The following is a 14,902-nucleotide window of genomic DNA, read 5'->3' as shown; positions in this document are numbered from 1 at the left end:
TTCATACAACAATTTATTCAAAGATTTTAATCCTTAGAACCATGTGATTTGATTTGATCTATTTAAAATAACATTTGATTTGAATTTTAATTATAGTAATTGGCAAATTTGATTACTAGGTCTTTGTATAATACTAACCATCACATGCATTTTATTTCAAAGATATTTTTTTTATTTGATTTTAACAATCAGGCCATCTCAATGAGATTTCCTTACTAGGTTATCCACACTGAAATCTAATACATTTACAAGAAATTTCATTCTGAGATTCTTCCCTGCAACGCCTGAATAGTTTCTCTTGCTACCTTCTTCATAGTTCATAACCAGGGTTAACCCGATTTTTTTTTACAAGATGATATGAAGACAATTTCTATAGAATTGAATTTAAAAAAGGGGCTAAGAAAAAGAGTTAGATTGAGAGCTTTCAATTTTAAATTTCTGTATTGAGTTTAATAATAATATCAATTTTTTATTTATGATCTATATATTATATTTCTTACATTCCAAAAAAATTTGCATGCAAAGAAATAATTAACAAAAACTAAAAAAGTTGAAGATAGATGATTGTTTATATGAACAATGAGTTTTTTACTCAGGTTTTTTTTTTAAAAATTAATTTTTTTTTCAATTGCATCATTTTACGGTATAATTATATAAAATTAAGTTTCAAATTAAAATTAAAATACAGAAAGGCTTACCTTAAATGCATAATAATTTTTATTTTAGTTTAAAATTTTATTTTATTTATTTTTTAGTCCCTGAATTAGAGAGAAATAAGAAAAAATTGCTGAAAAATATCAAAAAAAAGAGAAAGTTGTTGGTTTTCACAATCTGCTTCTTTCTTCCTCTCTAGTTGCAGTTTTGCGGACTTCATGCTGCTGCAAATCCTTCTCCCATACAGCACCACCAATTTGCCTGGAATTTCTGCCTCTTTCTTCTTCTCCAACTTCCTCTTTCTTCCTCTCTAGTCCTTCTCCCATAAGGACTTTTAGCACCGCCAAACTGCCTGGAATCTCTGCTTCTGCCGATTTTGTGTTGTTGTTGTTTTCTCATGATTTCCCTTGCTTCATTCCCATCCTTCTTGCTTTATTGTAGGCATTTTTAGCAGCCAACCTTCATAATCACCATGTCCATACTCCAGCATTTTTGGAGCTTCATGGCTTCTAAACTTGGTTTTTCCATTAATACTCTAATATTTTTTTATTTATCCTGAGGCATGAACAATAATAATAATAATACCACTTTTTTTAAAAAATAATTAAGTTAAGCTAGATTAACTTACTCGATTTGCAACCTGGGTATTTTACGCGGTGAGTCTTTTATATATACACTTTTTTAGTATATATTTTTTATTTATTTACAATCTGCTCACAACTTTTTGCGTTTGTGTCCCAGATGACCGTTTGCCAGATGTGTGGTGTTAGGGGTGAGGTGAAGCTTCTAGTGTACTGTAACAAATGTCTAGCATCAGCAGAGCATAGGTATGCATGCTTGAATGATGGATTCAATTCAATTTGTTTTATTTGTTTATAATCAATTATGCTTTTTATCACCGATCGTGTTACTAAATAAGATTAATTGAGTTTTATTAATAAACTTTTATTAAATCAAAATTTATTTAATTTAATTAAAAACTTAACTCAATTTAAACTTTAAATACTAGATTTCTCGGTTTAATTTACTGGGTTAAATCGAGTTTGATAATTATTATCTAAATTCGCACAACAGCGCGTATTTCCTCATTGATCACAAAAAAGAAAAGAAAAAGTTATTTTTTTATTATTATTATTTAAAGACAACATGGATTGAATATAACAACGTATGTTTAGCACATGTGTACTCGGTTTTATAATAAGATATGGGTAGAAAATCGAATACTGGCGTAATCCTTCATGACTATGCTCTCAAGGCAGTGGTAAACAATTTGGAAATATTGATCTTCGCTTCTCGTGAATTGCCAGTAGAATATTGGCGTAAGCTACCATTACCAACCTCACTGTCTTTACTTTTTAACCTGGGAAGTTCTTAAGAATGCAGCTGACTTTATTTACAATCTGCAATTTGTCTGCAGGTTTTCGCAGAAAGTACTGCTTTTGGGGTGTGTTTAAACCTACCAACACACTCGTCAATGGTAGCAATGCTAAGTCTGCAATGTTTTCCAACCTTACAAAAGATGTTTCGACGCAGCTAAGGAATGGCATTCGCGAGACCGATAACCTGGAGCCATCGCCTAGTCCCTCAAACAGAAGTGGTAGCTGTGTAACTGATTCAGGAGACCCCCTTCCGCATGCATACTAGAACTCAACCTTCTCATCGGACAGCAACTCCCTCATTTCACCAAGTATTCTGGGCACAGAAAACACAAGAACAAGCTATGTTATAACAAGCTATAGCTACGTGTGTAAATTAATGTAATGTAGGAATCATGACAGCAAAAGTGAGTTAAGGACAAGATTGAAGTCGAAATGATGCAGCAGTGACATACGGGCCTTTGCGGTGCAAATGTGTATCAGAGGCGGATAGACAAAGCATAGCATGCCATTCAGGGAACACAGTTTTCGACTGTATACTACTCTTCCTCTTCCTCATGTATTGTAGTTCTAACTTCTCATATTTATTGTAAATATATTGATGTGCCAAGCAAAAGAGCCGAAAGGCCTGATTCAGGGCCCAGGCCTGCCTCCGCACTGGTTTATCTATGACTATTCTATTAATGAGTATATAGGTTAAGTAAATAATTATCCCTTCAAAAATTCTACAAGAAAAAAAAATCGTGTATTTTAAGAGTTGTGATAATAGTTAATTTTTAAAATATTTTTTTATTTTTTTAAAAAATTATTTTTAATATTAGCACATTAAAATAATTTAAAAACATTTAAAAAAATTATTTTAAAAAACATATAATTTTTTTTTAAAAAATATCTTTATAAAAACAAAAACTATCACCTCATTACTATAAAACTAGCTTGGCAAGTCAATTTGATATTAGATTGACTCATAGCCTACTCATTAATTAAGTTTTATTTGAAATCTAAATTTTTTATTGGGTGAATAAATTGTTTTATTTTAAAAAAAAATTTAAAAATATTATTTTTATTTTAAAAAATTAGATTAATTTGTAGATTGATACTATTAATAAATGACCTAAATTAAATATATAAATTTTTTTATTTAATATAAATTTATTTGATAATGTGATAATGATTTTTTTAAAATATTTTTTTGTTGAAAAATATTTTAAAATAATATTTTTTAATTTATTTTTAATACCAGTGTATTAAAATAATTTAAAAATAAAAAAAAAATTAAATTGTTCTATAAAAAATTCACACCGAGAAAACAAATCGCCTGAAACTTCAACCAAATCATATCACAGATCGATCTTTTAAATTTAATTATAGTTCACCGAACTGTCATTATATCTTCCAATAAATAACTAACAAAACTAAAAATGAAGGGGGGAGAAAAACGAAGCAAATCATCTTGTTGCTGCCTTGCTGAAGATAGAGAAACTCACAAGAGGAATAGGCTGAAACGGAGAGCTTTGCCGTTACTAATTCTTTTGCACCGATTACCTCTCTGAATCATACGTCCTCCTCCTCCTCCTCCTCCTTATCATATTTGATTCCATTGAAGCTTAATTACCACCGCTTGGTGTAAGGTAAGCAAAGCTCAAATGGACTGTTGGCGATTCATTGCTTTTCTGAAATGGGTCCAATTTTAGAGCCTATAAATTTAAGGTAATGAAACAACATGGGTTTTGTTTATATTTTGATTTCATGGGTTATTTGAACTGAAGTTTGTATTTGTGTTTTGTCTTGTGAGTGTTTGTTAAAATGCCTGTGTGAAGGCATAAGCGTTTTTTTTATTTTATTTTTTATTTTTTATTTTTTATTGTGTCAATGCTTTCTTTTGAGTCTTAGAGGGCTTTTGCGACTGGCACAAATGTGAAATGTTTCTGTGGGCCCCACATGATATACCCTTTCTTTTATTTGCAGGCAGCCTCAAGTGTCATCTGTGGCTCCCTTTGGGGTGACAATGGATGAGCAATCTTATTAATGGCGAAGAGTTTTGCTTAAAGTTAGTGGAGAAGCCCTTGCAGGAGACCAAACGCAGAATGTTGACCCAAAGGTTTTGGAATGCGAATGATTATGTTAGTCTGTCAGTTTCTATTGGTTTCGTTTGCTGATGGCCACTAAATGAGTCTGTTGTAATTATGCAGGTTACAATGGCGATTGCAAGGGAGGTTGCGACTTTGACGTGCCTTGGCGAGGTTAACCCTCAACACCTTAATATAGTTGTTTTTTTTCATACATATTTGTTTTTTTTTTCATTTTTGCGTTTAATTTATTTCAGTTAATGGTTGTGATTGATGTTATTTTTCTTTCTTATGTTCTTAAAGTTAAGTTTAGTGATTTTCATTGTGCTTTCAAGGCATGTGTGATGATTTTTGTGCAAATCATAAGCCAAGTGATCATTTTTGTTGAAAATTTTGTTATAGTTCACCTCTGGTTCTTGCTATTCCATGGCTTATAACACGTAACATGCTTTTGGGTTATATGCAAAGGGTGTTTGGGTGATGTGGTTGGAGGAAAATAGGCCAGGTGGGAGGAAGGATACATTTCGAACAGTAAATAAGTTTGACAAGAATGAATTGTAATATTAATTTGGGTTGTTGTAAGATAGAGCTTGTGAGCTCAAAAAGTGGATGTTTTGTTGTTGGCCATCAATAGCCTCATCTAATTGATTTGTTGTCAATGCTGTGGGTAGCAATTGTAGTTGGCGGTGGGAATATCTTCCGTGGATCTTCATGGGCAGGAAGCACAGGTCTTGACTGGTCATCTGCTGATTATATGGGGTACTCTTTTGAATTGATTTATTGTCTATCTATTCCACATGGAACCTTTTGTTTTGGAAGTATGCCTAATGATCTCACTCTTTGACTTGCTATCAAATGAAAGTAGGTCTATCTATCTTTTAGTACTTTGTTGCTTTCTACTTCTAATTAGTCCTTGGATTTTTCAATTACAATAATCTCAACTTCATATGAATTCATGGATTGTTTTGTTTCCCTTTTCTGAAATAAAAAGGTGTGAAATGGGATATAAGCTAGCATTATGTGTGAGCAAAAGTTTCTGCATCACAGCATTTATTTTGCAGCACAGGGCTTGATTCTTATGAAGTTTTAGATATAATACTACTGCTTGACATCCTTTAGCATAGCTCATAAACAAAAGGGTTCAGTGCTGTTTTTCTGTAACATTTGATGTGCATAATTTTTATTATTTCTTCAATTGCTTTCTTACTGATTAATATACACAGCAACTTAGTATACTAAGGTGATTAATAATCATAGATATCTGAATATTTTATTCAGAAGACAATAAGTGGTTGTTTATCTTAAATCTAAAAGCTTTTCTTGGATCTTGTAATTTGTAATGGTATGGGGATATTTTGTCAGCAGATAGCAAGTGGTTATTTATCTGAAATCTAAAAGCTTTCCTTGGAGCTTTATGTCCCTGCTGTATAATTTGCATTCTTCTGCCTTTTTTGATTTGATAGGATGCTGGCAACTGTAATGAATGCTATTTTCTTCAAGCAACAATGGAGAGTATTGGCATCTCAACAAGGGTTCAGACTGCATTTCGCATGTCAGAGGTTGCAGAACCATATATCCGTAGATGGGACATAAGACATTTGGAAAAAGGAAGGGTTGTGATTTTCGCAGCTGGAACTGGGAATCCATTTTTCACCACGGATACTGCTGCAGCCCTATGATGTGCAGAAAGCATGTTAAAATTTCTGTATCAGAGTTTTACTTTGTACATTGGCGTTTCTAATATTATATTCAAGTCCTGTTTAACTTGCTAATTTTTGTCATTCTGAAATTTATAATTGAAACACAAGTCAACCTCAGTGTACAAATTTTTGCTTTTCCAATATATACTCCAATTGAGGACAGAATAATCATTTTGGTTCATAGCACAAAAATGATTTTTCTGCTCTGATATTTCCAATTGTTCTTCCAGTTAATGCACAGGTTGTTTTGAAAGCTACAAATGTTGACGGGTTTATGATGACGATCCCAGGCGTAATCCAAGTGCTCGTCTTCTTGAAAATCTAACTTACCATGAGATATGACTTCAAAAGATCTTTCAGTGATGGACGGGACTGCCATTACTTTGTGCCAAGAAAATAATATTCCAGGTATGTCTCATAATCTGCATCTAGATTGTAGCCTGTAGGTAGATCTTTTTATTTTTCAAGACGTCGAAGACATGCTCTGACTAATTCGAAGGCACAAGTAAACCCTCCTTCCTACATGCCCTGTGCAATTATGGGGTGGCCTCTGTAAAGGGATTTGTTGAGGGGTATGAACTTGGGCCTTCATTTTATGGAACTTTTTTTAACCATTTATGAGGCGTTTGATCCAAAATTTACCATTTACTCAACATCCTAGGATTAGCTAATAGAGATGTTACCTAGTGTTTGTGATCTGTGTTGAATATTAACATTTAACGATCATGGATTAAATGAGTCAAGTTGCTGCTATAGACGGGTCCATCAGCTCACTTGTACTCAGTAACCAAAAGTGTTACCATTACACCAGAGAATGATTCCTAATTTTTGTTTAACTTATGCTCTTTTTTTTGTCCTTTTGTCAATGAAAAATCTCTAGTGGGACATATCATTGTTATGTTTAGCATAAAGCATCTAAAAGAAACTCATTGCACCAAGCTTCTTCATCACAGTTGTTGTCTTCAATCTATCCAAACCGGGTAACATTGCAAAAGCGAGAAAGGGTTGGCACATTGATTGGAGGGACATGCAACTCAAGGGACATGCAACTCAACAGTCATAAGGACATGATGATTACTGCCATTTGTTTGCTGGCTTTTGAGGCCTACCTGCTCATATGCAAATAGCTGCTTCTTTGGAAGCTACTCGAGCTTGCATTTGAAGTTTGAAGACAAAAGCATGCCAGGGTCCAACATAAAGCATCATCTAAATTTGCCGGCTGAGGTACTCATTACAGCTAATTCTGTAAATAATTTTGTCAAATATTGGATTCTTTTGAACAGCCATTGTATTTTTGACAGTGAAAGTTTTTATTGCAATTCATTGATGTTTTAGAGTTCAGATTATACTAAATCCCACACCCCCTATACCCCCAAAAAAAAACGGAAAAAAAAATCAGCCTGTTATGACCCAATCTGTGTGGTCTTTTCTTAGATTTTAGGTATAGAGGAGAATGATTGGATTCTTTTGGTACCTTGATTGAGCCTTTAAAACCCAATTGATTTTTGTGTCTGGTGTGTTGTGGAACCTGGGGGTGGGCATATGAATTGTACTCCACTGATCAGGGTCTCAGCTTGAGGTGTTTTATCTCTAGACCAATGTACTGATGGACTTTGACAGAAATATCGAATGCTATTGCATTTGTTCCAATAATTCCTGTAACAGTGAATAGATTTCGTTGTCATTGATTAAAAAATTCAGCAAAATGACAAAAATGGGATCAGGAGCTAGCATTGCCAGAAATATCGAAAAGCTTTCCCAAAAAGAAGCTTTCCCGAAATTTCATGTTGTCTGTACTGAAAATCTGTCAGCAAATTCTTTCTTGACTTGAACTCGTGCTAGTATCTAAAATATCCATCTTTCCCAGAAAATGCTCATCATTGATGGAGTGGATCTCATAGTGGGTTGTACAAGACATCAATCATTAGTGATTAAATTATTTATCACTAATAAAAAAATTTATAAAAAATATTTGGGGATAAATAACATGATAAGCAGAATCATGGGAAGAAGATGTACACTGTTACATCTTTATCTATATAGGCAAAGCTAATCACTTTTTTGGAATTTGAAACCCACTTATCATAACCTACTTACATCAATCAATGACAACCGTGAGCCAATAAACTGCTTTGTTCGACATAAACTGAATCTTTAGAATTATTATTATTATTAATATACATAAATGGTTTTTACAGGAAAAAAAATATTTATCACTCTTTTTGTTCTTATCATTTTTCTTTTATGATTTGTTTTTTAGTTTCCTTTTCTTTTTACTTTTTTTTTGAAAAATTATTATACAAAAACTAAAAAAATAATGTTTTAATATAATAATTACAATATTGTCTCATTTCTCTACTACATTAAAAAGAAGTATCTTTTATGTTTTTATTAACGTATATAATCTTCATTATATTTTATTTTATGTAAACATCAACATTTCGATTCGTAGTTATATTTTTTTACTCGTAGTAAAAAAACATGTTAATAACACCTTCATATTAATATATTTATGTTAGAAAAAAATATTCAACATATAGCTAAGCGAGTTGAATAAACACGTTAATATTTTTTTTGTATTTATAAGCACAAATAGTTCTTGATTTATTTAATTAAACGCATACATGACTCTTTTTATTTAAAATTTAAAATATTTTTTTTAAAAAAATGCATTTAAAAAGTTTAAATATTTATTTATTTTTTGCAAAAAAAATAAATTATCTGATACACGAAACACGGTAAAATAACTATTTTCTCGTAAAAGAGAAAGGAGGCGTGGGCCAAAAGAGTTCATTACACAATAACCCACCAGAGCAATAAACCCCCGTTGAATGCTCTATAGCCATCGAGGATGTAGAAATAAATATCTCCAAAATTTGCTACAATTATAAGTTGCAATTAACCTAACAAAATCCTCAAATCACTAACAAAATCTACAATTAATTTTCCAAACCCTAATATTAAATCTTTCTTCTTCTAGCCAAAAAGTCAGTCAATACAAGTAATCCAACCGCCCCTTCTTGTCTTGGTCAAAACAAGAACCCAATCTAAAACTAACCCTGAAATCTTCACAATCTTTCTTTTTCTTGTCTAGAAATCCATGAACAGGCTGCTAAAAATATCAGGAGAATGTAAAGGAGAAACTATACTAGGACCTGGAAATAAACCTGAAGGACTGGCCATGAAGAATGGACTCATATTAAAATTATCATTCAAGAAAGACTGCGAATTTGCATCCGTTGACGCTGGAGAGAAAAACCCAGTTGGTACTGGCGGTAACATCGCCGGTGCCGGTGACAAGATCCCTGGAATCTGACCAGCACCCACTTCTTTAAGCATCTCCATGAGATCGTCATCACTACTATCTTGAGTGTTACTTGGTCTTGTTAATTCTCTTGGACTTGCTTTCTCAGTGGCAGCAAGTCTTGCAGCTGGAGAAACAGACCCATCGTGGAAGAAGTCACCGGAGGAGAGACCTGTTAACCGTTGGACGACGGCCATGAAGTTGGATTCCTCCGTGTGGATGGTCTTTGGAGAGACTGCATAGATGACGACAGGTTGCTTTGGAGGAGGGGGAGGTGGTTTCTTGATTTTGTGAGAGTCTTGGTTTAGTTTTAGTGCTGAAGGTCTAGGGCCTTGGATTTGGAGTTGTTTTTTAGGTGGTGGTGGTGGTGGTTTGCCGGTGGTGGGATAGCGGTAAGGGTCCATGATGGAGGATGAATGGCGGATGGAGAAAAAAAATATGAAGTGGAAGTGGTCTGGATGACCCAAGTTTAGGGCAATTATTTTGTTATTGTGGAAAAAATGGTTTGATTTGAGTTGAAAGCTTGAATATTATAATATGATTTTAGATTAAAAAAAAAAGAAGACAATTTTGCTTGAAGAGAAAATAAAAGTCAAAACCCAAAACATAACATGTGCCTATAAATAATTGCAAGTTGCCAGGTAATGTCTATTGCAAACACACCATAATTTTCAGAACAATGGTTCAGTCAAAGTGGATGGCTTATGGCTTCATCTAGTTTAGAGCTTGGTGGATAAATTTTATTTGAAAAATAGAGATTTTTTAGTATAAATAAAGTGGGAGCAAGGTAAAAATATAAGATTAAAGTGTGAATTTTGTTGGCGTGATCTATAATTATAATTAATTACGAGATTTGTTAGTCATCTCAAATATATAAAAATCCTATAATAAGAGAGATAAAGATAAGTCTAGGATTGTTTTGATTTTACTTACCTTTTATACTCATCTCTGATGTAATAATATAAGAGAAAAAGAATATAGAATAAGAATGTGATTTTTTTATTATGAATAATTGTCATGGTATTAGAGTCAGTTTTCGATTTGGCTTCTTGTATTACACCCTAAAACATAATTGTTCTTTCCATGTAACTTATAGCAGACTCCGAAGATCATAACACCTCTAACAACACGTCCCATCTCTCAGATTCTATCCTTGAATTGACAACAAGGATGACTGAGACATTGAACAGAACACAGACCCCGACCATCACCTCTCAACCCTCTGCTGCGCCTATCGACATTAAGTTAGATAGCTCCAACTATGCCCTGTGGTCCTAGGTTGTTGAGATGTATATCTCTAGCAAAGACAAGTTGAGGTATATTAATGGTGATTTTCCCCAGTCACCACTGACTGATCTCTCATTTCGCAAGTGGCGCACTGATAACGCTATTGTTAAAGGTTGGTCAATTACTTATATGGATTCCTTTTTTATTGGTAATTTTATTCGCTTTCCTACGGTAAAAACGGTGTGAGATTCCATTGCAACTACCTTCTTCGATAGAAGTGATACATCAAAAGTGTATGATCTCCGACGACATGTAACTCGCCTGAAGCAAGCCTCTAGCTCACTAGAAAAATATTACACTGAGTTGCAGGGGTTATGGCGTGAAATTGATTTTCGTCGACCAAATCTCATGGAATGCTCTGTTGATATTCAACATTATAATAGGATCACTCAGGAAGATCGGGTATATATATTCCTGGATGGTCTTGATGATCGACTAGACAAAATACATGCTGATGTTTTACAGATGAAACCTTTTCCTTTAGTAGAGCAAGCATATGCACATGTTAGACGAGAGGCTATACGACAGCAGGTCATGACCAATTACGACACTGATGGGATGCCAGGGGCTGTCTTGGCATCTAAGGGTCTCATGTTAACCAACTTTGCTCCCAGTAAAACAGGTAAGAGCTGAACCACAAATGATGCAAGAAAATGTTCCCATTGTGGCAACCAGAAACAAACACGTGAAAATTGTTTCCAGTTACATAAATAACCAAATTGGTGGCATGATCTACAAACACATAAATGTCGTGATGGAACTGGTATGATTGGGAGTCTAGGCAAAGATGCAGTCGCTGCTGCTGAGTCTCACCTCTCTCTCATACAACCAGTCATAATATCAATTGTTGCTCTTTCCCACTTAAACTCAAGTAATTTTAACCTTGCCCTCCTTACCAGCCACAATGATGCAACGTGTAATACATGGCTTCTCAACTCAGGAGCCACTGATAATGTGACATTTGATGCCTCAGATTTCTTTCATATATCTCCCCTACGCCGCACCAACATTGCCAATGCAAATGGTGTTATTTCACCAGTCACTAGAGCAAGCTCTGTGACTTTATCTTTATCCCTGTATTTATCCAATACTTTACTTGTTCCATCACTATAACATAAACTGATGTATGCAGGCCAACTTACTATAGACTTAAGGTGTGTTGTATTGATGTATTCAAACTTCTTTCTTATTCAGGATATTCTCATCAAACAGATAATTGGGCGTGGTACTAAGAGGAGGGACTATATTATATGGACGACCTCAACATAAGTCAGGTACATAACATGCACCATCCGTATACTACTAAAGAGAGATAGATCTAGTTATGGCATCCCCGCTTAGGACATCTATCTTTTCCCTATTTGAAGCATGTTTTTCCTGATTTATTTATGAATTTTCAGATTTCTGATTTGAAATGTGACACTTTTATCGTGGCTAAAAGCCACCGTGTTACTTACCCATTAAGCACAAATAAGAATGACACTTTATTTGCTTTAATACACTCTGATGTATAGGGACCCTCACCGGTTATGAATATGTATGACATTCATTGGTTTGTTATTTTTATGGATGATTATATCCATATAACATGACTTTACTTGATGAAACATAAAAAAGAGGTTCTCAATGTCTTCGAAACATTCCATGTAATGGTGTGCACCTAGTATAGAGCCACCATTAAGATTCACTGCTCCAAATCTTAGAGGCTGACATGTTTTATTCCTCTTCGACACCTACTTCCCCTCTTTAAGAGGAGACAGTTAATGAAGAGAATAAGAAAAGCTCAACGAGTTTAATTGAACCAGTCATGAGAAACTACCACATAATGATGAGTTGAATCACAAGAATAGTGAGCTGAATCACAAGACTAGTCATGAGGAACTACTAGAGAATGATGAGTTGAATATATACTCTAATGGGTAGAGTGATATATATGCTAGCATGGAACATGTAACATCTGAGACAGAACCTGCCTCCCTTCTCTCTGAAATACCAGTCGAATCATCTCCTAAAAATACTCCTGAGGTAAGTACTTCTGCAACACCCCTGTATATCGATAATATAGATATATCTATGGGATATACCTTACCTCACAGGTACAATTATGGCAAGCCACCTAACAGATACTCTCTAGAAATGCTTTCCTCCACGGTAACCTTGACTAGCCTTTACATCAATTTGATGTAAAGAATGCTTTCCTCCACGGTAAACTAAAAAAGAAGGTTTATATGGATGTTCCTTTAGGCTACACAACATCTTTAAAGACCGAAATGGTGTGTAAATTGTAGCGAACCTTGAATGGACTGAAGTAGTCACCATGAGCATGGTTTAGAAGATTCAATTTAGCAATGAAGAAATATGGCTTCCAACAAAGTAACTCTTACCATACTTTGTTCCTAAAGCACAAGTTGGTCAAGGTAACTGCGTTGATAGTTTATGTGGATGACATAATTATCACATGAGATGATGTAGAAGAAATGTCTCAGCTTCAAAAGCAATTAGCAACTGAATTTGAGATGAAAAATCTGGGAAGACTCAAGTATTTTTTAGGAATTGAAGTTGTTAGATCTAAGCAAGGCATATTTCTCTCTTAATAAAAGTACATATTAGACCTGTTAACAGAAGTAGGAATGTTGGAGTGCAGACCTGCAGACACATTCATTGTTCAAAACCACAGACTTGAAGAATACCCAGACCAAACACCAACAGACAAAGAAAGATACTAAAGGTTAGTTGGTAAACTCATTTATCTCTCTCACACTCGACCAGATATCGCATACACCGAAAATGTTAGGAGCCAATTTATGCACAATTCAAGTAAGAGTCATATGGAAGCAGTGACTCGGATACTTCAATACCTGAAATCATCCCAGGCAAGGGGCTCATGTTCTTAAAACATGATAATCAGTTGAAGGTTGATGGATATATATATGTAGATTGGGCAGGTAATATTACTGACAGAAAATCAACCTCAGGGTATTTTGCATTTGTAGGGGGGATCTTGTAACCTGGAGAAGCAAGAAACAAAAGGTGGTAGCATTGTCAAGTGTTGAAGCCGAGTTCAGAGGAATGTCTAGGGGTCTTTGTGAACTCCTTTGGTTAAGAAAGCTAATCACAGAGATCAGATTTGTCCCTACTTCCGAGATGAACCTCTTCTGTGACAATAAAACATCTATTTCCATTTCCTACAACCTTGTTCAACATGATTGTACTAAACATGTGGAGGTAGATTGTCACTTCATCAAAGAGAATCTTGAAGCAAAGACAATTCAATTTCTATTTGTAAATTCCAAAGATCAATTAGCAAATATTCTTACAAAAACGATGTCTAGCAAGGACTTCTACAACTCACTTGGCAATTTGTGCATGCAGGATCTCTAAGAACCAACTTGAGGGGAAGTGTTGGTGTGATTTATAGTTGCAATTAATTGGGAGATTTGTTAGCCATCCTAAATATGTGAAAATCCCATTAATAAAGGAGATAAAGATGAGTCTAGATTAATTGTTCTGGTACTACTTACCTTTTATACTCATTTTTATGTAAATATAAGAGAAAATGAATGCAGAATAAAAAAGTGATTTTTTATTGTGAATAATTATCAAGTTTGATATTTTCGTGATTGTAGTTGAAAAAATAGATTTAATAAAAACTATAAATTATAGTCTTCGGGTTTTAAAAGAGATTTTTCAGTAAAATTTATGTAAAATTATGATATGTGTTGATTAATTAAATATTTTCAAATTTATTATTAGGACAAGACATGAACCACATCACACTACACCACGAAAACAAAAGGATCCTAAGTAGCTGTAATAAAATAAACATGAAGATTTATCATTTGAAGTTTGGATTTAGAAGAAAATTGCAGAAATTTACTTAATCACAGATGCACTAGTTTGGATATAAATAATTTATTTAAAGTTTGATAAATGATCTTATGATCTTAAAAGTAAATGGTATCATTTGACAAAAAATAATAGTGGGTGTCAATCATTCATATATATATATATATATATCTTTTAAGGTTTTTTTGTAATAGGTTTGCTATTGTTTAGGGTAGAACTTTTGTATGGAAGTTTGTTTCGGTGTGGATAATTTTCCAATGTAAAAAACAATTTGCTAAAAACTTCGGTGGGGTTATAGGTTTACAGCATTCCCCTTTAGTTATAAATCACAATAATCAAAACTAGTCTCTGAAATGATCTTACATTAACCTAGTTTTCTGAGATTTTGAGTCAGCAGTTCTCTAAAGAGAAAAGAGAGAAAAGATTCAAAGAAGTTTTGATTCAGATTTCTGTGTCCCAAGAAAGAAGGAAAAGAGAAAGGATCAAAGAGAAGAAAGGAAAGAAAGAAAAACTGTGCTCACGGTATTTACGAGGATTGCTGTTGACGGCAAGAACAAACTTCTTTTTTAGTTTTCTTCTTTAGTACCGGGAACAATTATCCTTCTCATTTCCAGCTTGTGCCTGGTTTTCTTCGTTGTTTATACCCGACAAAATGCACAAAAGAAT

General features: G+C 33.9%; 2 protein-coding genes and 1 pseudogene across 2 annotated transcripts; 2 read left to right on the top strand and 1 right to left on the bottom strand.

Moving 5' to 3' along the window:
* The first annotated feature begins 1,858 nt into the window (after positions 1–1,858).
* LOC112328172 (uncharacterized) lies at positions 1,859–2,646 on the top strand. Its single transcript, XM_024605096.2, has 2 exons — positions 1,859–1,973; positions 2,072–2,646. Exons 1-2 carry the CDS (start codon positions 1,859–1,861, stop codon positions 2,296–2,298), a joined length of 342 nt encoding a protein of 113 aa, XP_024460864.1. The 3' UTR covers positions 2,299–2,646.
* LOC18100906 (uridylate kinase PUMPKIN, chloroplastic-like) lies at positions 2,632–7,140 on the top strand (annotated as a pseudogene).
* Positions 7,141–8,538: 1,398 nt separating this feature from the next.
* Positions 8,539–9,631, bottom strand: LOC7485064 (protein MKS1). Its single transcript, XM_002310467.4, has one exon. It carries the CDS (start codon positions 9,505–9,507, stop codon positions 8,890–8,892), a length of 618 nt encoding a protein of 205 aa, XP_002310503.3. The 5' UTR covers positions 9,508–9,631; the 3' UTR covers positions 8,539–8,889.
* Positions 9,632–14,902: the final 5,271 nt, after the last annotated feature.

Source organism: Populus trichocarpa, chromosome 7 (assembly GCF_000002775.5).
Source record: "Populus trichocarpa isolate Nisqually-1 chromosome 7, P.trichocarpa_v4.1, whole genome shotgun sequence".
NCBI classification, from domain to species: Eukaryota; Viridiplantae; Streptophyta; class Magnoliopsida; order Malpighiales; family Salicaceae; genus Populus; species Populus trichocarpa.
Note: the sequence above shows the minus strand (reverse complement) of the source record. Positions and strands in the feature narration are given on the sequence as shown.